Consider the following 24,038-nt stretch of genomic DNA (forward strand, 5'->3'; position numbering starts at 1 on the left):
AAGAGCTACGCTTTCTAGAGCTACGCACAGCTGGCTTACACGCACTTGCGCTCGCAATAACACAACGACCGTCACCAACTACTATAATTGTGCGCTTCCCCTGGTGCATTCCAATCCTCGACAAATCTGTACTCTGATGTCGCAACATAACAGACTAGTTATTTTTTAGTGAGTACTTTTATGTATCATCAGATTTTTTTTATTTTTAAATTAATTATTCGAACATTTTATCAACGTTTAATTACATATGCTGGAAATATATATTATAAATATTATTTTGTTTAATATATTTAGTCGCATCATACGATCGTACACACCAAATGCTAGATTAGGAGGAAGGAAGAGAGTGCACGTGCGGCTTGCACGTGTGAGCCGTCCCTCCCGATTGTGATTTTGCTCAGTGTGGCGCACACACTTGAACATCATGTTACCATTTATCACTGGTATATATCTATATACAATATATATACATCATTTTGATATTTATTAACAATAACAATTGTTACAAAAATTTTCCTTTTTTTATTCATATTCTTCTTTTATAACAAAACTTATTTTGTTTTCATGAATGAATCTATGGAAAAATTATTATAGAAGAAGATATAGTCTAAAATTTTATCACAATTAGTTAGAGTAAAAATATATTATTATTAAATAGAGAAGAAAACAATAATTGGAAATAAATAAAAGAAGAAATATAATTTTTTAAGTCGGAAATAAATTGTCTGGTAATTTATTCAAACATATTCTTCTTTTGTAGTAAAAACAATTTTTTATGAATGAATTATTAAAAAACTATTAAGGAAGACGATATATTTTAGTTTATAGTGTATAAATAAACATCAAAAGCTGAATAATTAGAGTTAAATTAAAGAAGAAATATATTTTATTTAATTTTGCAAAAGAATGAAAATTTTAATATCATAATTATTGGAAAATAGGACACAGTAGTTTCTAATCATTTTCGCTAAATCTTCTTTAATAATACCAATAATTATGAAGAATAACAATAATAATATTGTAATGTAATTAATAAAAATAAAAATGGTCAGAAAATAATTCAAGTAATGATTTTTTTTTTTTTTTTCTTTTTTTTCAGTGAAATTATATCGTCAGTACTGGGTTCGCTCAAACGTGTTAGCAAGGACCCCTCTACTTGTTCCAGCCCCGTGGGAACGCGTTGGTGGCCAGCTGCACTGATTGCCGCGAGGACGTGACGTAGTGCCGGGATACTAAAGGAAAGTGTCTTTGTATGTGTAGTATAGTAAGTCTACATTGAAAAATACTGAGTGAAGAAGTAAACTGGTACTAGTATGGTATGGTATAGGTATATAGTATAGCATGGGATTGGGCGATGGTGATCATCCACAATCTCCAAGTAGTATAAAGTAATATAGGTATACATATTTATATTACAGATGGTGGGAATGTATTTGTGTGAAGTATATATACTATAAAGAATACGGTTAGGTATGTATAGAAGTAAAGAAGACTTGCTAAAGGGAGAAAGATGGTCAAAGAAGTTTAAGAGCAAAACGAAGCCGACGAGGCCAAGATCCGTACGAGAAGAAAAGAGGGACGCATTCCAATGAGGCGCCGGCCAGTCTGTGGCACACCTGCGCGTTAAGCTGAATCACGGCGCCTCCGCCACAACTGAACTGGCCCTCCCACCCGTTTCTCTTTCTCTCTTGTCCTCCCGATCCTTTTTCTCCCACAACATATAGCTTCCCAGCCGGAGCCAGACAAGCCAGATAAAGATAAAGTGAGCAAGAGCCAACACATCTCTTACTCTCTTTTTTCCGCTTCTTTTGCAAATAAAAACACTTGGGCTCGTCTTTCATTTTATTTTATTATTATTATCATCAGTTTCTTTTTTTTAATTTTTAACATTATTTTTACTTTTTTATTTTGTTCCAGAGTCCAGAGTTATTTGCGTTTTCTCTTTACTTCACATTCAGCTTCTATAGGTACTATTCAGGCTCTTTTGCTCGACACGATTCACAGCACAGCCACATCGAAACATAACAGCAAGAGACGCAGTGTCGAATAACTGGGAAAGCTCACGGTCTTGCGTATACAATTCGATGGAGGCGTGCAGGTGTCCAATGAAGCCTATCCGTCCGGACTTAATGTCTGTCTATAGTTATATTTCTTTAAATTATGCCTTAAATCTCATGCTCACGCTGTTTTTTCTTTTACTCGCTTGCATTGACCTAAAATTACCATTTTTTATTTTTATTTACAGGTATGCACCTTTTTTTTTGTTATTATTTTTGACACTACATACACATAAAAATGAAAATTTTATGGTTTTATTTCTCAAGATTTATATCGGACCCTGTTACACGGTAATTAGCTGACTCAGAAAAATACCTCTACCGTTTAAAAAAAATTCTTTCAAATTCATAATACAGAAGATTATAATCAATACGAAACAAGTTATTTAGAAGTATACAATACCAGGATTATATCCTTCAGGAAAAACAAAGGATCATAACATAACAAAAACTAATGGATAATCATTTTTTTGGCAGAATTGTTCTTCACTAAAATTATTAATTATTTCATAGTCTCAATAAGTAGATTATTAATTAGTAATTTATCTATTAATTACTACAATTTATCTAAAATTACTATTTTTTTTAATTTTCTGATAGTCAAAGGGAAGAAATCTCTTTAGACGGCTAAAATGAGTAATTTTTTATGTGTTTCTCTAAATTATAAAATAATCATATCATTTTTATTTAAGATCATTAAAGATCATTGTATTTAAATTTTGAAGAGTAGGAAAAAAATTTTTTTTATTTTATAAAATGGCGGCTCAGTAAAATTTTTTATCAGACTACTCTGGCGCAAGGTCCAAAAGTGCTGCATTGTCATTCTTTTTCTATTGATGTGAAACAAAAAAAAATAGCTTTCTATTTTTGACATATGCACGAAGAGAATAAACTTTTAAAATGATAAAAAACAGTATAAAATTAAAAACAAAGTAAGCTCATTAAAAGAAAGTTCAAATTTTGTTGAATGTTTACAGAATGAGAAATTCTCAAAATATCAAAAAAAATTAAATTTTTTTAAATCTCTGATGAAATTTTCCTTCTTAATTAAACGCAAAAATTTAGTACCGAAATGAAAATTTATACAGTGTTAAATAAATTAATTGCATGAAAGAAGGAATACTGTTAATACATACAATTAAATTTACACAGGCAATAAGAATGATTAGACACTGAATAAGGCAATATTAATTAAACAAAAGTCGTGATATATATTCTTTTCTTTAATTATAAATCACGACAAGTGTTTAAATTCATTGAATTGTATTCCGTTAGCTAGAATAATTAATTAAAGACTGTGGTGATAACACCTGTGTAAGCCGATGAAGATGGTTATGCAGGTGGTAGTCTAGAGTCTAGCGGGTCAATCAAGACTAGCAAACAGGTGTCCGTTTTCTCAAGTATAAGTGTACATTTTCGTGATTAAATATTAATACAATGACCTTGCGTTTAAATCTACGCATTAAATACTATAAAATTAAAATATATTTATATATATCTAGGTCCTACATTGACATTTAATTACTTGAGTATACTTGATTACAGGATAAAAAATGGAGAAGTATAGAAGAGAAGATAGGAGCTGAGTTGGAAGTTGGATAAAAAACTTCAATTGTATAAAGTCACGGTGAAGAGAGACCGAGTTATGTATTAAATGTAAACGAGGCGTGGCATAAAAGAGAAGAAGTAACAACTACAGCCACTTACACTCTACGCCAGAAGACAAGTTGTATGTAAGAGAAGATTACAATACCTAAGTGGTAAAGAATGAAGGAGTAAACAACAAAATTTATCATAAGTTGGAAAAAGAAGACGATAGAGACTAAAAAGCAACGGTTCGATTGCTTCGCTCACAATCAGTTGTTGATGGTATTTGTCTGTATGTGTGTGAGACTTGTTTGTGTGTTGGTTCAGTTGGCTGTAACTGACTTGGGTTTGTAGTTTGAATTTAGTTTGAGCATGAGAGCCAAAGCCTCTGTGAATAAGCCAGCACAGGACAGCACATCTAGAAATTGAGTCCGAACTCGACTCGCTGTTATGTATGGTAGTTTACTCATGGACATGGGTACGATGATGGTGCTGAGGGAGCGGGGGGAAACGAGTCTGGCGACAGACTGGCGGGCGCGCACCTGCACTAACTCAACCCATACCAGCGGCCATGTGAATAGAGAGGAGAGTCAGGGGCGCACCTAGTGTATTAACAACTCTCACATCTCATACAATATTGCCACCTTGATTTTTCGTTATATTACTTATTCCATTATTTTTTTACTTATTTGCGTTACCTTGTACTTTTGTTTACTTCTTAAGCCTTTTACTTAATTATAACTTATATTTCTTCTTGATTTTTATTTTTCATAGAATTTGATAGCTTCAAAAGAAATAATAAAATTATATCTTATCAGAGGAAACTGTGAGTATAATAAAATTAATTGATGTTATTAAAAAAGATATCAAGTACTCGTACACCTGAGAGCGTGCACAGTAATTATAAATAAAGAAGAAATAAAAAAAAATAAGACAGCTTGATATTTGTTTTTAAATTACGTAATGTTTGCAGTGCAGGAATTGTCAAGTTATTTTGTTTGGCGGTGGTTAACAGTGAAACAAATTTTCCCGCCAATTGGTAAGCTACTGTCAGTCGGTAAAATAGACGTGAAGAAATGAGTGGCGCTCTAATCGTGGGATTCCCACGATTCTCTAACTTGACAGCCTTCGTTGTATTAAATCTTGACTTACTATTTTTCGTCTCACTAAAATATAAAATAACGAAGAATTAACAATAATCAAAAATGGTTAATTTATATTTATGAAAATTTAATAATTTACTTTCTCAAATAAAAATATGGGTATAATTACTAAACAATTTTATACTTTCGACGACGTTTTTCTCCATAAGCAAATTTATAGAAATTACACGTTTAATGACAGAAACAGCGAAAGCAATCCCTATTAGGGACAATGCCACTGATTATCATCACATTCATGACAAATTTAACTTTCTCTAGAAAAGTTATTTATTTTATATTTCAATACTTACTTTTTTTAAATAAAATTTCAATGTACAATTGTCCAATTGTGCAGTCAAGGATTTATGATAATCACCAGATATTACCAATTCTAATTTTTAAATTGGGGGCTTGAATTATTGATTTAATAATTTTTAATTTAATTATAGCTAGTATTATGAAATCGATTCTGATTGTCAAATAGTTGGGTTAACCTCATTTGAAAGTTGCCGAAAATCAATTGGATAATTTAATTATTAATTGAACTTTCCATAAATTATAATTGAAAATTTTTATAATACTAAAGTTAGCCGTCAGCTGTAAATTAAAAAAATTTTAATAAAAAATCAATTATAATAAAAAAAATGCTAAAAATTTTCACTTGAAATTTTTATTAATTTTCACATGTGGAATTTTTCAATTAAATTTTTTTTATAATAATTTAGTTGTAATAGAATTCTAAAAATTTTTTAACGTCTTTATAATGTCAAATTCAGTGTCATAAATTTTTTCCAACCGGAACCAAACTTTTCTTGCATTAAATCGCTGTTTTTAATCAAGTTTTTTTTCCAGAGTCTTGATATATGTCTCAGTCTAATGTGTATTTTTTTTTTTTTTTTTAAATACAGATCACACATAATTATCAAAAGATAACCTGGAAAAAAAAAATTTTAATGAAGATACGTAATAATATTGTTACAATTTCACTGGAGAATTTCATCACCATCAGCATCAACGTGATACACATTGTAATTTTCGAGTAAATATTTACAATACAAAACAATGCAACGTATGAACATAAAACATACAACACGTATGTTTATCTTCACTGGAGGTATAATGCAAAAAGTGAAATAATAGCGTAAAATAAACGTGAATCTGTTTGAATCACACGGTATGAAATGTAAGTAAAGAGTGTACCGCAGAAAGGGAATAAAAATAATACGTACAAGAAATGAGGAGTAGAGCAGAGGTAAGAAACAACACAGGTAAAAAGTTGAGAAGTAATGGTGAAGAAAGGCCGGTAAGATACAATAAGTGGGGGCTTACTTACTGATCACTTGGTTATTTCTCTCAACTTCTTGTACTTATACTACTGTATACTGTTTTAGTCTTGTGGGTCTTGTGAGAAGTTGAGCTGCTATGCGAGGAGCTGATTCTTATTCTTGCCTCTAAGGTATTATATATATATATATATATATATATATATATATATATATATATATATATATATATATATATATATATATATATATATATATATATATACCTACAACGTTCAACGATCACCAGCGAGCCAAACAGAGTATAGGTGTCTTGTGTCTTAGCGTGCTGGGCCCAGTCCGGGACTTGGCCTCGTCACATTTGCGTCTGCAGAAAGTGCGCGTGAGTTGAATATTAAAAAAAAAAAAAAAATAAATAAAATAATAATAATATCAATATCAAGGAAAAAAAGTTTTTTAAATTAGTCATTAAAAATTACCAAGTGCGCAGTTGGTGTTATTACCAATGCATCGCTCACTTTTATTTAAAAACCAACAACTTTTTTTATGCATAAATATGGTGTAGTGTTGTTTTAATCATAAACATGACTCACGGCAATCATCTATTGTTTTTAAATGATAAATTATTTATTTATTTATAAGGTAAATTGTTATGTAATTATTAAATGTTTGTTTTTATTTTATTAATATTAATTTTTAAGTATTTATTTTATTTTTAACAATGTTATCTTAATTATTAAGCGGTTTAATTTTATAAAATGCTAAAAAATGTGTGAATGTAAGCATGGATACTTATATGAGATTATTCATTGATTAGATATATAATAATATTGCGTGGATTTGAAAGTAAAACTTGTACAGTTATCTAATTGTTTTCTATTACTTTCGGTGGTAATTAGCTTTAATTTAAAGATTTTAAATTAGTGACATTTTTTTATTGTAATTTTATTAATTTATTTATTTATTTGCATATGTGATGTCACTTAAATGTTAAGTAATTATTACCGGATTTTATTTACCGATTCTTAAAATAAGATATTTACATTTTTAAGCTTATAAAATTTTTAAAATTGGGATTTTTTGTGTTTTTATTGAGAAAATACGTGAAGTTGATTTAATTTTTTAAATTAGAGAAAAAACATTATATAAAATTTATCTTATTAAATTTTTACCTTCACCAGGTTTATAAAAAGTTGCAAAAACAAATTACTTTAAAGGAAATTACAATCTGTTGATAAATTAATAAAAAGTAAACATATTTCTTCACGTTTTATAAAATTAAGTTTTTGATAATTTATCATTCGTTTTTTTTTTTTTTATAGAGTACAAAGTTTTAAGCGAAGAAGAAATCATTTAGTCTTTTCATTGATCTTGAATAATTTTTTTGGTTTAATTGCACAACAGAAGATTCGACACAAAAAAAATATGCTGACGTTTTAATGAATAATTAAACGTTGCATTAAATTAACCAAAAACGTAAACAATTTTGATTTATTTTAATAAAATTGAAGGAATAATTTTTATAAAATTAAATTAGAATGTTTAAATTTTAAAATATATGTCAGTGTCTTTATTAAGTGTGAAGAAATGTATTTACTTTTAATAATTAAATAATTGTATTCTTCATTTATTCCCGTAATCTTTAAAGATAAATTTCACATTAAAGAAGTAATTGAACAATAAGCAAAATTATGGAATAATTTTATAAGATAGTCTTATAAAATAATTCTGAATAAAAAATTCATTATTGACAAAAAAAAAACATGTTAGTATTTATATTCACTTGATATTATATAATTAAATGATATAAAATTACAGTCTCAATTATTTGGGAATTTAGTTTGAAGGTATCGCGATAATTATAAATAATTAAATTTAAGAATCAGTGTAGAGAAATAATAAAAAATAATAATAGTAACTCATAACTTTTTTTATTTCAGAAAACCATCACGGACATCGTAACTTCCGGTGGTAATTCGTACATCGAGTGGATGTATAAAATAATAAAATAAAATAAAATCCAACAGCAAGTGATTAAAATTTTTTAAACGTTTAGTTGGCTATTTAAGGATACAATTTGGTATTGCTGATGAAGATATAGTATTTCAATGAGTAACTTTCATTCATTGAATATTAAATAAATCTATTTAGTATTCATCATCTATTACATTATATAGTGTACATCATCTACACCCATATATATTTATATATATAAATAAAAATATATATATTTATACAAGACAGTACACAACAGATATATATCAAAGAAAACAATAATAAAAGTCAACAAAGGTGGATGCGTTCCTGTGGGTTGGCATTTAACGGCTGGCCGTTCGATTATATATTTCATAAGTACAACCAAGTATTATCCTGAAATGTTTCGAAGGCCGATAACTGAACGTTCGCTGCTACCTCGGAAGATTCTGCTCGTGTTTATTACACTATTCGTTAGTGACGCCTATGGCCACGTTGCTCTTACCTTCCCACGAGCACGGAAGTACGACCTCGACTTCCTCGACAGCGCAAGAACTCCTGGACCCTGTGGAATGCCAAGAGGTACGGATAATCTCTAATATACTAATGTACTTACATGCTTTTATATAATACCTAATGCCTCAATAACATTTTATTCGTCGGCAAGTTCTTCATCATGATAGTCCAATAAAAAGAAAACCGGTTTACTTTAATATTTCTTCATTAATAATATCAATTATTAATTATTTGTTATTCTTCCTTCTACAATGAAGAAATAATATTATTATAAATTATAAATTATAATAATATATTTATTTAAATTATTTTAAGTAAAAAAGAGAATGGGTGGAGGAATTTAGGCTCACGTCCAATCGAGAGAGTCGACTTTCACCCGTTCGGGCAATCTTGCTGCTGAGAGTATAGCATTCCACGGATTATCCCTAGTTCCTTTTATTTTGCTTTGTAAATATGCATTCTTTGCTATTTCAAATCAACAAACTATTTTTTAAACTTTTCATATTTTTTTTTTTTTTTTATTTTAATAATTTATTTGTAGCAGAGAAGAAATGAAAAAAATTTTTATTTGCGACTGAATTTAACAGTCCAAAAATTTTTTTAGCAATTAAATTATAATAAAAAAAATTTAATTAAAAAATTCTATATGTAAAAATTTTAAAAACATTTTTTTAAGATAAATAATTTGTAATAAAAATTAAAAAAATTTTTAGATGTTTGATAATTTCAGTATCATGATTTTAAAAGAAGAAATAGTCAGATGTCTATCAATTTATTTAAATATTTAAAAACTCGAAAGTTACCAATTGAAATTGAAAATAATAAATGAAAATTTATTTAAAAAAAAATTGCTAAAGAATATGATTAACTAAATGTACGGTAGCCAGAAAGTGTAAAGAATCGCCGAACGGAACGATCGTCCGATTGCGTTCTTGGCTTCCGGATTTTACATTTTATTTATTCACCGTGATGCTGCCTTTCCACGATAAATCAATTTCCTAATGTAATGTTTTTAATTTTATAATTTAACAGTTAAAAATATAGTATAATAAATCTAAATTTATTGTTATAAAATTAAAAAAATTTATAACTAAATTTAACGATTTTAATTTTCAGGAGACATAAAAACGAGTTTATTGTCCGGCAGTCAATTCAATGTAACCTGGCATCTGGCTTATCCTCACCGAGTAAGTAAACTTTATTCCATTTAAATAAATTTATAATTCTGAGAAACATCTATAAGAAAATACGGCAAGCTATAAAAGATAGGGAAAGGGGATAGGATAGAGTAGGATATATTATTCAGTATTATACCTAAGACATCAACGTACGTTCGTAAATGTACGTATATATAGGAGATTCCTTGACGGTTTGTTACGACACAACACACTGAGTACATACTGTAAAAAAAGATGAGAAGAGATGAGCTAAGCGCAAAATGAAGACAGTGAATAGCGAACAAGTATTAAGTTTTTTATTTAAAAATATATATGTTCATATGTTTATGTATTTTAGCAAGTATGTGTGAGTGTGTGTAATTTTATAGTCACTATTAAAGTGGATGGCCTACACGCATTTTCTTCCAAGGCGATATTTTGAATTATTCACGAAAGACGGTGAGGTATTTAGCGAACGTGCTGTTGAGTAGGCACCGATTATCACTGTATGCTGTCCTGGTATCTTCTCTATACTTCTCTATACTAGTTAAATCGCAGTCATAGTCACAATCACAGACTGATATAAAGAATTAATCTTATTACTTATTATGTATGTATGAATATTATATTATATTATTATAGAATTGTGATTATGATTGGCTGATAGGCTTGTATGTGTATAATAATGGATAAATATGAGTACGAGTGGATGTATGACGGTTGCGAAATTAACCAAGGTAATAGACATTCAGGTTGACGCTTTGGATACAGAATGCGTAGCCAGGTATTGATGTGTTGCATCACTTTTGTATACGTAGGCTAAAGATGATTGTATATTGTACGCTGTTTATATTGTTTCGGTTTATAGTTATAGGCGTTTTTTATTGTATATTCGAGGGATTTTATTCAATTATTCAATATGTTGTTCAGTTTTGTTAATTGTTATTTTTATTGATGGAATTATTCAGGTCAAGTCATTTTTTGGAGTTACTTTTTATTGTTGTGAAAGTATTATTAATGAATTTTACACAGTAAAAAATTTTAGAGTGTTCTCATGTTTTGATTTAATAATTTAACACACTAGAATGTTAAATTCTACACACAAATAGGGAAGAAATAAGAAGTTTAATCATTTTTACTTATTAATTTACAAGCTCCATAATAAATTTGTATTTATTCAAGTAATCTTAAATTCACAACAGAAATAATTAAATTTAGATATTAATTTCTGATATTTATCATTTGAATGTTATAATACAAAAATTATATATATAGCAAAAAACTAATTCTTAAATAGTAATAATATTTAATATATTAAAAATTAACAAGTATCTGAGCATATTAAATAATTTATTTTTTTCTGTACATATTAATATATGCTTGAGTAAAAAATCAATAATATAAGAACAAGTTTAACAATTAATATTATAAATTTGTTATTACTTTTTAAGCTTTATTAATATATAATTTTTAATTGAAATAATGTAAAATTCAAAACTAAAAAATTAAATTTTTTATATAAATCTGTTGAAGTAAAAAATTTATAAGAAAAAAAATTGATATTATTTTAGAAAATTAAAATATTTAATTTAATTTAATAGTTTTCAATTTCATGCTGTGTAATTTGTTAATTCAATGTATGTGGTTAATCATGACCTCAATAGTTGGACATCCCATTGAATAATTGAATTTAAAACAAAAAAAAAAAAAAAAAAAAAAAAAAAAACTAGACAAATAATTACAGTAAAAAAAAAGTGTTGTTATAAAATCTGTCAAATTGTCAAAATGAAGCTCATACATAATTTTTAAATTAACCACCCAACTGATGTGGAAAGAAGCTGTTGTTTATCTCTACATTCTTCAAAGATAAATTAGTCGAAAAAAAAGTAGTAGACTTTTGATCTCGGCAAGTGAAAAAATCTTTTATATTGAATATAAAACCTCTATAATACAAGAAGAAATGACATTGATATTCAGATATTCAGACAACACGTGGATAGCTATCGTGTGAGACATACCCGATACTCAATTGTGAGAGCCGTTATGACCTCAAATTAGTGTGACGTAGCACGAATCGAGCCTTTATATATGTATTTATATGTATATATGTATATTTAATACTGTTCCTGGTTGGCTTACAGTAACCACCCATTGAATTGTTGAAAAATCAATTAATTTACCCCGACGGAATTCCTCCCGAAAAAAACTGGGAAGCAGAAACATGAAGATGCAAAAATAGCGATTTATAATGCAAATACTATTGAGTTGATTGCTCGTGAATGCGGAAACGTTGCATTAACGCTGACCTTCATTCCACATTCCATTGGTGTCTGCAGTCGGTGCTTCTCTTTACCTGTCCGTTACGAAAATTATGCGTTTTAATAGTCTAACTAACCAGGAGGCAAGAGGTACCGAGTGAATAGTACTATAGAGTGCAATGTTCGCTTCATGTCCGTTATATCTTTGACATTAAATCGTTACCGCCTACGAGGAGTTAATGTAATATAATATTAGTTTGTAACTCTGTAACAAGGCAAGGAGCATAGTCACCATTCAATTATATCATCTTCACTATTGGGTTTCACTCTACACTTATCAAATATCAATTATATATTATTTACTATTCATTAATGATGATTCTATTTAAGGTTCATTTTGGAAAAATTTTTTTACAGTTCATTAAATTTAACTGATATTAAAATTATATGAAGAAATAAATAATTGGAAATTTTTTATTTTAAAAAAGATAATTATAAGTTTTTTTTTTTTTTTATTATTAATTTAAGACAGCTTAAGAAGAATATATTTTAATATAACAAATATATTCTTCTTTGCTTACAAATTATATATTAGAAATAAACGCAAGGTATATTTATAAACTATGTGAAGAAACAAACGGTTGTAGATTTCTGATATGTAACAAAAAAAAATTGTAATTTTTTTTTATTAATTTAAGATAACAGGAGAAGAATATATTTTAATTAATTTAAATATATTCCTCTTTGCCTATAAACTATTTATATAAAGATCAATGCGAAGTACATTAATGAAGCGAACAGCGACTGGTGTGGAATTCCGACTATGTACTTGAATAATTCGGTTGATTAGATTCAGAGAAAAGTGGAACATAATGAAAAACTTTTTGGTGTCCAGTCAAATGAATATATTCTTCTGTTTTACTGCGTCCAGTCAGGGATGAAATTCGTGTCGTAAAAAAAAAAAAAAAAAAACCAATTCAAAACAAATATTGTTTGGAAGCAGATAAAAATCAATAGCTATTGTTTATTATTAGTTTTGTAATTATTATAATTTTTCATAATTAATAATTATTAAACCATGGAATTGTTTCTGGAGTTTCTAAATCAGAATCTAAATAAAGTAAATTTTTTACTTGTTCAAATGATATCCGATGGGAGAGAAATTGTAAACTACTTTCTCCGTATTATTTTTTGTCGAGATGTCTCCTGTATTGTCATCATGATAATTGACATTTTTTATCTTGTTCATGACCGTGTGTTATTTTTTTTTCAATCAACCGCTTAATGATAGCTGTTAATAACCAGATTGTGGATTGTAGATTTTAGATTGTCATAGTTCATAGTAATTGTACATTGTATATTCTACATTATAAATTTTATATTGTAAAATTATAATTGTGATGGTGATTGTAATTGTAATTGTAGTAATTACTTATTTACCGATGTTAATACAAACAAGTTACGCCGGAGACTTTAATGCTGGGTTGTAAAATACCTGTCGTGGTAAAAGTATTGGGCATGTCAAGCTTCAGACTATATCACCGCGAAGGAATTCAGGTGAAAGCCGCCATGAAAACTCATGTGATACATTATAATTATAAATCAAATATCAACGCTTATTTTATTTTCATTCATTAATTATTTTATTATTTATTACTTGTGTTTCAGGGAGGATTCAGGCTACAGATTTTGGACGCGTTGGACCGTCCTCTTGTGGATCTTACGCCTGTGACTAAGCAAAGCGAATTTGTCGAGGAGGACGCTACGTAAGATTTTGAAATCATTGCTGTTATTATTATTATTATTATTATTATTTATCATTTATAAATTATTGTTAATGGATAATATTTAAATTACCTTAGGGCACAGCATTACCCAGTTGAGTTGCCTCAGAATTTCACCTGCACCGATTGCACAATCCGGCTACTTCGGGAGGCTGAAGAGTGGGGAACCAGTTACAGGTTTTGGTCTTGTGCTGACATTGATGTAAGTACCGTACACTGAATCTTAAATTATTATTATTGTTATTGATATTGGAATTTTTGGGAATTTAGGCCCTTTCAGACCGGTATTAACGTGACACTTTGTAGTTTTTAAAACCGGATATTTTTAATATTAAAGTTAGCCGATATCTAATTTAATATTATTATTATTCATTTTTTTTTGCAATATTTAAATTCAATTTTTTAATTAATTTATTTACATATATAACGACTAGAAAAATAAAAATTGTCAACTCATTGAAAATTAAATTTTGATTACCCAGCAGAAATTTTATAAAAAAAAAAAAAAAATACTTATTTATGACATTAAAATTAGCAGTCACTTCACAATTTTTTTATTTTATTTAACAAAAAAATTATTTTTAAAAAATTGCATTTTTAATTTTTTAAAATTTCTACATATCAATTTTTTTTTTGCCATAATTTATTTCTAATAAAATTATTAAATATACGCAAAATTAATTTTAATAACTTATTTTATTTTTACTACAAATAAAATTTTATGACCGCTGGAAAAGTTTAATTTTTAATGATTACCCTGACGTACATATTTTTATAAATAAATATGAAACAAAATATAGCATATTTGAAAGGGAATTAAATTCTATAAGCATATAAAATAAATAATAAATAAATTTCACAATTAATAAAATTTTACAGATTCTAGATAGAAAAACGTATCGCGAAGACTGTAGTGGGCATGGAAGATCACTGGTTGGTAGATGCAGGTGCGACAGATTTTACCACGGTCCGAGGTGTGAATTTCGGGAAGATTGTCTTGATGATTCGGACTGCGGAAATCAGGGCATTTGCGTCGACAATGGCGGTACAACGTTTCCCACGAAACATTGTTATTGCAACGTTGGATGGTTTGGGCCAGGTTGCGCCAAGAGTAAGTTTCTATTTCTCATAATTCTATGCTCTTACAAAATTGTTTTGTACCACCACTATTTAATTTGCCTTTTCTTAGATTTAAATGAATATATTAAATATTATAAATATACTTTGCAGGATCCTCAATTAAGTCTACTGAAATTGACCTGCAGGGACACACGATGATACGTTTCTCCGATGACTTTGTGTTTTATTGGCGAATACTCAAGGACTCTAAGGAATTAGAAGGCGTAATGGTAGTTAATGGGACTTCGTGGGTGGGAGTAGGTTGGCGACCAAGCAGCTTAACGCCGTCATGTCGTGCGTTCCCTGAAATACACGGCAAGAATCATGTGACGCCTGAAACGTTGCCTCAGCCAGAACCGAAGTCACAAACCCAGGCCAAGAATAATAATAATAATAATAATAATAATAATAATTTGCGAGGCCTTAATAGTTCTCCGGCAGAGCCGAAACCTGAACCGACTCACGGAGCATTGACAGGCGAGCCAACAGCAGAGCCATCTTCGAGGTCAGCTAAAAGAAGGTCTCCGAAATCTCCGCGGTCTGAATTAGGCGTCACTGCGACGAGTATTGACAATGACGTAACTGTTCAAACAAGCGTAACTTATCAAGTTAGCACCAAGCAAGGCCGTAAGAAACGGTCACCTGAATCTACTACTGGTATGTTTTAATATTTTTATTTGTTTATCTTAGAGTTGAGTTATGTTAATTAATCTAATGGAGTATTTCACATAAAATTTTATTTTGTTGTAACTTTTTAACTTTAAAACTGTAACATTTTTATAGATTTTTAGAAGTATTTATTCACTTAATTTAGTTTTTATTTATTCAAGTAATTTGTTGTTTGAAAAGTTGATCTTATTATTAATAGAAAAGCACGGTGTTGGTAAAATAGTTGCATGTTATTGCTTTGTTGCACAGGAACTACTACCAGAGAACCAGAACCAACTTCTCAGCCTGAACCGAAATTAAAACCTAAAATTTCTGAACCACAACCTGAACCTGAACCCGAATCTGAACCTAAACCTGAGCCCGAACCCGAACCTAGAGCTGAATCTGAACCTGAACCTAAACCAGAGCCTGAACCAGAACCCGAACCTAAAGCCGAACCTGAACCTGAACCTAAACCAGAACCTAAATCTATTTCTAAAATTGAAAATGTTCCACAACCTAAAGCTGAACCTGAACCTCGGCTTAAATCAATCTCTAAATTTGAATCTGTTCCACAACCAAAACCAGAGCCTGAACCTAAAGCTGAACCTGAACCTGAACCACGTCCCGAACCTGAACCAGAACCGGAACCTAAAGCTGAACCTGAACCTGAACCTAAACCTAAATCAAATATTAAACACTCATCGGAACCACATCCAGAACCTGAACCTGAACCACATCCAGAACCTGAACCTGAACCACATCCAGAACCTGAACCTGAACCTAATTCAAAATCAAGTTTCGAGTCAGAAAATGAAGATTCTGAAGTAAGCACCAAATCAGGCGCAACAAAAGGTAATATTTTAGTAAAAAAAAAAAGTAAATAGTTATAAATATATAAAATATTTATTAGATAGTTGTAAAAGTAGTGATTTAACATAATTATAGTAATTATAAATAGATAAAATAAAATAAAGTAAAATGTAAATGCAGTACTCATACAATAAAGTAGCTGTATAGTAGCGCTTTAAAATTAATACAAAAAAGATATAGTATTATGGCATGTATCATAACAATAAACCAGTTATTTTGTTTAACTTGTACTAATATTTGTTTTCTTTTAATGGAACAGCACCGGTGAGACCAGAAGTCCATGAGTACACACCGAAACACGATTTCAATCCAATGGACTGCACGGATATGATAATCGGTATGGCCAGAGAGAATACCCACAGGATCGGTGATTATTACACCCGCGACCGTTCCACTCCGCGTAACGATGCGTTTTGGGGAGGAAAAGAGAGCTTAACGGCCGCTATGGGCTTCGAGAAAAACGGCGTCACCACTATAATGTTCAGAAGGAAGTTGGTAACTAACGAGCTCACTGATCATGAAATTGTTGATGGTGATATGCAGGTAATTTGGGCAAGAGGACAGCAGCCCGGCAATTACATCCACCAGCCTCCTAGTGGTGTCGAAAAAAGCAAGGTCAGTGTCAAGGACTTCTATAAGACTGATGAACTCAAGTATCACGGCCACAAAAGTCAACGAGGCGTGACCACCTTCAACTTTTTCGGTATTTATTCTTCTTTTTTATTATATAAGATCTTTTTAAAGGGGATATCTTATTTAAGAAGACTAATTTCGTAATTTTATTAATAATTTTTTTTTTTTATTACTATTTTTAGATGAGAAAACTAGGAGCAAAGATGAACTTGGTGGACCTACTCCACTTGAAAGTGGAAATTGTGGTGGTGAATGGAAATACCCCAGAAGTTGTACTGTGAAAAATTTCACCTGCGAGTATTACATTCGGTGGAGTTATAAGACAAGGAAGGTGAGTATCTAGATACTTAAATGTATAAGCTACTTATATGTATACATATTTTTGCTTTCTCTTTTTGCCATTACCATTACCACCATTAAAACACAACTCCGTTGAGGAAAACAACTTTCATTATTCGGGTTTTGCGGAATTATCTTTTTTCACGCAAAATTTTATCCATAAATTATATATTTGGTAATTATTTACAAGTGGGGTCTACCATTTTAATTTTCATTTTTTTTAATGAAATTTTTGTTTGAAAATTTTGATATTTTTTTTTTTAATGCATAAAAAATAAACAATTAAAAAAAAAAATTGAATATCACAATTTTTTTTTAAATTTATAAATTATTTAGAAAATTGTGATATTCAATTTTTTTTTATTGTTTTTTTTTATGTACTTAAAAAAAAAAAAAAAAAAGATAAATTAGAAATTTTATCCAAAAACATGAGCCAAAATTTTTTCCAACTTTTAAAGGCAAGAAATTACAAATTTTTTGAGAAATACTATTGAGTAAATCTTGTGATTGAAAATCCACATTGAACAACGATATCGTGAAAGCTTTTCAAGCAAAATGAATAAGATTGAATCGCAATGTTAGATCCTATTATTTCTGATATATTTAATTAAGGATTTTCCGACTTATTATTCAGAGCTTTTTTAAAATAAAATTAAATTTATTCTCAGATTTAAAAACTGTAAGATAACTTTATAAAGTTTTTTATATTTTTTTGATAATTTAAAAATAAAGCTAAGAAAATTATTTAGAAATTTAAAAGTAAAAAATATGACATTTACTTTTTCATACCATATAAGAAAATAAAAATAAAATAAAAGGTGAGAGCTGATGCTCGTAGTTTACCGAGGCACAGTAGGTTGTATAATGGTATAGTATACTAAATGTCATATAAAATACTTGATATATACAATTTTCACCAATAATAGTTATGCTAATTTGGTAATTGTTTGGAACTGCTGTTTTGAGATTGATCATAAAAACAATAATTCAATGCTTTGTTGAATATTGATTGCCCTGAATCCAATAAGAAGACAATAATATTTCTTGTGTATTGAACTATCATTTTTTATTTATTTAAAACTTGTAAAATATTATATTTTATCACTGAAACACTGAAAGTCGAAAGACTTTCTTCGGAAAATTAAACGAAGAATATAAAATTTCTCCACATTAACATAAAAAATCTGGATTTCCATTGAGGGTGATCCCGGATGACACTTATCTATTTATTTGTTTATATATTTGGTAATGCATATAAAGAGCACTTTGTTTCTGTTTTAGGATCACATTACGTTTACGATTAAAACAAAAAATACGGATACTTGGACGGGAATTGGATTTTCCGAGGACGATAAAATGACACAAACAGACGCTATATTAGGATGGGTAGATAAGACTAATGGAAGACCGTTTGTTATGGACACTTGGATCAGTGGTTACAGTCTACCACTCCTAGATCCTTCTCAAGATATTTACAACATAAGTGGTAAAATTGAAAATGGCGTAACTACGTTAATGTTCTCCCGGAAACGAGCAACTAAAGACACTAAAGATTTCTCATTCACGGATGACCATTGTCTCTATATGATGTTCCCCGTTAAAGGAGGAATATTTAATTCGGTGAATAAAAAAATACGGAAACATACCCGGGTGCCGTTTGTTTCGTCAGATCGAATTTGCATTAAATCCTGCGGAATTGACGAACCAGACGATTATGATATGATGACCGCTGCGCCTTCTGGAATCGACTACGAGGTTGAAGTTAAATTGGTCAATGTTGGTGATGGATTCAAAGCTTCCCAATTTGGGACTCAGGAATTTGAAATTACATCAAATAGAATTTCAGATGATTTTGAGCCGACTTTTAAAGATAAAATTCCTGGTTTTTATCGGACACAACTCACTGAACTCAAAAAGTGAGTATTCTTTTTTAATCTAAGGTAAAAGACCTAGTTATTGACACTTGCAATTTAATTTTAATTTTAAAAAAATCAACTCTAATAAATTAATAAAATTTTGCTTTATTAAATTATTACTTTTGTTAAATTGCACTGTACTTTTTTAACTATTGACGTTTTTAAAGATATAAGCTCATTCCGATGTTACACTCATCAAGAGCTTTCATTTGAGTACCCACATGCATTTTCATATATTTTTCATTTATACATATATATAATATATATAAATATATAAAAAATCGATGTGGGTACTTAAATGAAAGGTCTTGATGAGTGTAGCATCGAGATGAGCTTATATCTTCAAAAATGTCAATAGTTCACAAGATACAAAATCATTTCTTAATTATTAATATTTTTAAATTTTTAAAAATTTTAATTTTAATTTAAAATAATTTCTTCAGAAATTATTAATTGAGTAAAAGTATTTTTTTTTCTCAGTGTACAGTGCAGGTTGTTACTTTTCAATTAAGAGAAAAAAAAATTTAATTAATTAATTAATTTTTAGGAATGACGATAATGGAATAATTGCAAAAATAAATGTAATTGTGGAGAAAAATGAAAAAGGACAAGCGGTAAATCCGGAAGATACTCTTATGATGATTGAGGGAGTCCTCAAAGAAGCATTATTAACAGGAAGAATAGGATCTCTTCGTGTAGATCCAAATTATCTGGTAGTTAAGCCCCCGATAGGTGAGTAAATAAATTTTCAGTAACCAAAAAAACTAAAAATCATCTTGTTAATAACGTTTTTTTTTTATTTTTTTTTTTATTTTTTTATTGAAATAGGATATGAATTGAGTGAAGATAAAGAGAGGACCATTGGTTCGAATGATTTGCTACTTGGGACAACAAAACTTTACGTCGTCATTGGGTGTATAGCTGCTATGGTAGCATTAGCATTGTTACAGGCTAGCTGTACGCTCTACAAAGCCACTCGGAAGAGAATGACTAAGGTAAACAGTTGTATTGAATTTTTTGTTTAGTCAGGGTGAATAACTAATATTTGAACTGTAGAAAGTAATCAATAACTTTAATGGCTAATATTTATATAAAGAATTTAAAAGCACCTCGAATAGTAAAAAGTTGGCTACGAATGAAACGTTACTTTAGAGATTGAAACAAATGGATTAAGTATTTTTAATATATTATATAAATATTTTATTTAAGATAATAACTTGACTTGAAGAATTTATTTTTTACTATTCGAGGATTTTTAAAGTAATTGTTCGAACAATAAATTTCTTCAAGATTTTCTTCAATTACTATTAATTTAATTAATAATTATTTATTATTTTTAATTATTTAAATTAGTCTGTAGATGATATTTCGTTGGTATATTCACTCTAATTAAGTATTCTGTAACTAATTAAATACCGTTATTATTGTTACAAACGAATAACAATTAGTAACTTGGGAACTTGCTGTTTTTTCCACACCTTTAATAATTTAATACTCGCAGCTTTATAATTAATTAATAAATTAATTTAAACTCTGCGGGTTTTTTTAAATTAATAAAATAATTAAAATTCTTTAAACCGTTATGTGGTTCAATAAAAAAATAAAAATTAATAATAATAATAAATAACAAAATTCATACCCTGCAGAGAATCTCGGTATTAAAAGCATAAAGTAATATAAAAAAATTTACATTTAAAAATTGATCAAGTTTCCTGACTATAAAATGAAATTCACGGCTTAAAAGCTTCCGATGCTCAAATGCCTTTCAGAATATTTCCATCAAAGGGTTTATAAATAAATAAAAATATTTTTTCATATCACGTCTCGAGGTCGCCGTCTGATGCTCGCAAATTCGCAATTATTTTAATGTAAATGTAAACACCACTCGATGTTTTTTTAATTAAAGATAGAAAAAAAATTTACGGTGCATAAACTTGTGAATTTAAAATATTTCAACTGTTTTTTTTTTTTTTTGTCTACTAAATAATTACTTTGGAGTACCCTTGACTGAGGTTTACATAATTTGAAACGGTATTATTAATAAACTTGAAATCGATTGTATTGCTTTGCTTGTTGTTGTTGCATGACCCGCGCTCTTCCTGACTACCGCTGGTATTGTATTAGAGGGTGTACTCACTGCCTTTGGTCTCTTCTTCTACCCTGGCTGATCCAATTAATGGTACATCCGTGATGATGCGATCACATCACTACAATGATCATCATAACCATCATTATCACCATCATCATCGTCATCGACAACAGCCTCGACCTAATCATCAATATACATCATCAAATATGCATCGAACTGTCCCGTATTAAATTTATAGGCCACAATCTAATGAGTTATTGCTTTCATTTCCTTCAGGTACTCGCTATGAGCTTTTAACTCTTTTCTTCCCCTTTTTATTTTTCTCGGTTCTCTTTTCATGTCTTTTTACTAATTATTGTTAGATTTTTATGTTATTTATTAATTTAATATTCATTTTTTTTAAGGTACAATAACTGTCTGCTTGATAAAATCATTTTTTATATCAAAAACATCGTAAAAACAAGTTTCAAGTTTATAGTTGACAAGATGGCGGCTACAGTTGTTTGAAATGGCGGATGCGCGCGCATATTAATAATATTATGATCTAAATAAATACTAGAAATTTTAAAATCTTTAACGATATAATTTTTATGAATTTTAAAGTACTGAAAAAAAAAAAAAAAAAAAAAAAACTTTTTAAATAGAAAAATTTTAAGATTACTTTAGTAAAAATTTTAAAAAAAGAAACAAGTAATAAATTGATTAGAATTTAGAATTTTTATTAATTTATAAAAATAATATTTTTAATTAATTTATAAAAATAGAATTTTTTTTTTAAAATTAATTTAATTATAAAATTAGAAGTTTTTAGAAATTATTTTATAAAATTTAATATTATAAAAATTTTATTGGCCTGATAAGTCAACCGCAACTCGATAACTTTCTAAATGATCAATTGTTAGAAGCTATTTTTAATAGAAAAATTTTCAATTAAAAAAAAATATTGAATAAAAAATGAAAATATCTCTTAAATTAAATTAAAAAAAAAAAAAATGTTGATGACATTTTATAAATTATTGAAAAAGAAGGTAAAAGACAGCTATCGGACTTTTTTCAATAATTACTTATAGTAAAATAAAAAAAAATATATTTTATGTTTATTGTTGCAGCAGGAGCGTTTGATCACGAATAATATGTGGAAAGATTATTCAACTGGTGCCAAAACAAATTTCGGTTTTGAAGCCTTTGAGACTGAAGAAAAAGTACCACCGCCTCCGGTATCAAATCCTCCGAGAACGCGAGACGTAACAGACGGCGCAATAACGATGCCTGGAAAAAATATGATGGAAAAACATCGATTGAGCAGCTCCAACGGGCACAATAATAACAACCATAATCATAAGTACACCAATAATCACCATCACAGCCATCAGATGTCATCTACACCACGAGCGACTTATAGTTTGCCTCGAGCCCCTGGAACTAGACAGCCGTCGCCTCCACCGCAGCTGAGTTACTACACTCAAGATCGCAGAAATAATCGTTCCAAGAGTCATGGTAATGGGAACTCACAATCCTCGGGCCAACAGCCCGACTTTTATTTCATGCCCAGTCAACGTAAATACAGCGGGGAAGTTGTTCGCGTTTACGTTGATTATGGAAATCAAAAACCTAAATAAGTTATCCCAGTATTTCGACTTATTATTTTTATTTATTTTTTACTTATCATTTTTTAATTGACTTTTATATTGAGAAATAATTCGGCTTTTGTACATAATTTTTATTTAATGATTTTCTTATTTTGTGGATAAAAAAAAAAAAAAAAAAATAAGAAGATTGAGATAATAATTAAAAATTGACTAGTGTAATTTTTAAATTGTTCTTTTTTTAAATTTTATTTGTATAGATATGGTGCTAATTTTTTTGTTAATTGTGTAAATGAGAAACTTTTTATGTTAATTTTTTTAGTGTATCGATATTTCTATTTTAAGTATTTTAATTTACTTAAATGTTTATATTTTACTGACACAAATTCAATTTGTAATAATATTTTACATATTTTGTATTTTTTGAATTTTAAATTTTACAAATTGCACTCATACATTAAGATAAAATTTAACATGTATTTAAATTAGAGATATCGATATTAAATATATACGATAATGTGTAAATATTTATCACGCATTTATATATAAATATAAGTATTATCCATTGGAAAAAAAAAAATTTGTTCTCAATTGAAATTATTCCGAAAAAAATTAAACCAAAACGAACACTCTCCGCCAAAGAGACTAGTTAAAGAATCAATAGTAATACTGACACTAAATAAAAAAAAAAAAAAATTTTTAAAAAAAGCAATAAAATATTTCGTTTAATAACGTTCGGTCTTAAGAATCCTTTATTTAAAAGTTGCTTGAATTAACGCAATAATTTTCTTAAGTAGATTATATTGTTTATTATTATTATTAATATTAATAATGTTTATGTTCATATTCAAAAAAATAAAATAAGACATTTGTAAATGCACCAATTTATCTATGGCATTTATCAACGTGCAATAAAATACTTGTAATTATTCATTAGCTCAACAATTATTTTCTTCTTTACATGTAGGAAGACAAAACTAAAATATTAATAAGCATCTTAATTTAATAAGTATCGAGTAACTTTTTTAGACATTCTATTATTATTAACAAATTAATATTATTAATTATTAATTATTA

General features: G+C 28.6%; 1 protein-coding gene and 1 long non-coding RNA gene across 5 annotated transcripts; one reads left to right on the forward strand and one right to left on the reverse strand.

Moving 5' to 3' along the window:
• Positions 1–5,448: 5,448 nt before the first annotated feature.
• LOC141524592 (uncharacterized) lies at positions 5,449–6,431 on the reverse strand. Of its 2 annotated transcripts, none has more exons than XR_012478726.1 (3): positions 6,340–6,431; positions 6,120–6,237; positions 5,449–5,720 (listed from the first exon to the last, which is right to left on the reverse strand). It is a non-coding gene; the product is annotated as an uncharacterized LOC141524592 (long non-coding RNA). The 2 variants fall into 2 exon arrangements; XR_012478727.1 differs by having other exon boundaries at positions 6,336–6,368.
• A 140-nt stretch (positions 6,432–6,571) lies between these two features.
• Nahoda (DOMON-like domain-containing protein nahoda) lies at positions 6,572–23,075 on the forward strand. 3 transcript variants are annotated; one of them, XM_074238607.1, is made up of 15 exons: positions 6,572–6,711; positions 8,010–8,625; positions 9,676–9,746; positions 13,643–13,740; positions 13,837–13,960; positions 14,638–14,869; positions 14,989–15,534; positions 15,796–16,380; positions 16,658–17,101; positions 17,214–17,362; positions 18,652–19,286; positions 19,834–20,018; positions 20,115–20,281; positions 21,411–21,651; positions 22,485–22,622. In XM_074238607.1, exons 2-14 carry the CDS (start codon positions 8,445–8,447, stop codon positions 21,603–21,605), a joined length of 3,612 nt encoding a protein of 1,203 aa, XP_074094708.1. In that variant the 5' UTR covers positions 6,572–6,711; positions 8,010–8,444; the 3' UTR covers positions 21,606–21,651; positions 22,485–22,622. The 3 variants fall into 3 exon arrangements, with proteins under 3 accessions (XP_074094708.1, XP_074094706.1, XP_074094707.1); XM_074238605.1 differs by lacking the exon at positions 21,411–21,651 and having other exon boundaries at positions 22,485–23,075; XM_074238606.1 differs by lacking the exon at positions 21,411–21,651 and having other exon boundaries at positions 22,488–23,075.
• Positions 23,076–24,038: the final 963 nt, after the last annotated feature.

Source organism: Cotesia typhae, unplaced genomic scaffold (genome assembly GCF_013202065.1).
Source record: "Cotesia typhae breed Kobodo isofemale line unplaced genomic scaffold, CoteBio_Ctyphae contig_22, whole genome shotgun sequence".
Classification (NCBI taxonomy): Eukaryota; Metazoa; Arthropoda; class Insecta; order Hymenoptera; family Braconidae; genus Cotesia; species Cotesia typhae.

What these genes read in the sequence shown, in the direction of transcription:
- Nahoda (XM_074238605.1), top strand. Translation starts at nt 8,445, where the DNA reads ATGTTTCGAAGGCCGATAACTGAACGTTCGCTGCTACCTCGGAAGATT. An exon ending in TTTGTCGAGGAGGACGCTAC is followed by an intron (nt 13,741 to 13,836) that starts GTAAGATTTTGA and finishes AAATTACCTTAG; the next exon opens with GGCACAGCATTACCCAGTTG. An exon ending in CAAATCAGGCGCAACAAAAG is followed by an intron (nt 16,381 to 16,657) that starts GTAATATTTTAG and finishes TTAATGGAACAG; the next exon opens with CACCGGTGAGACCAGAAGTC.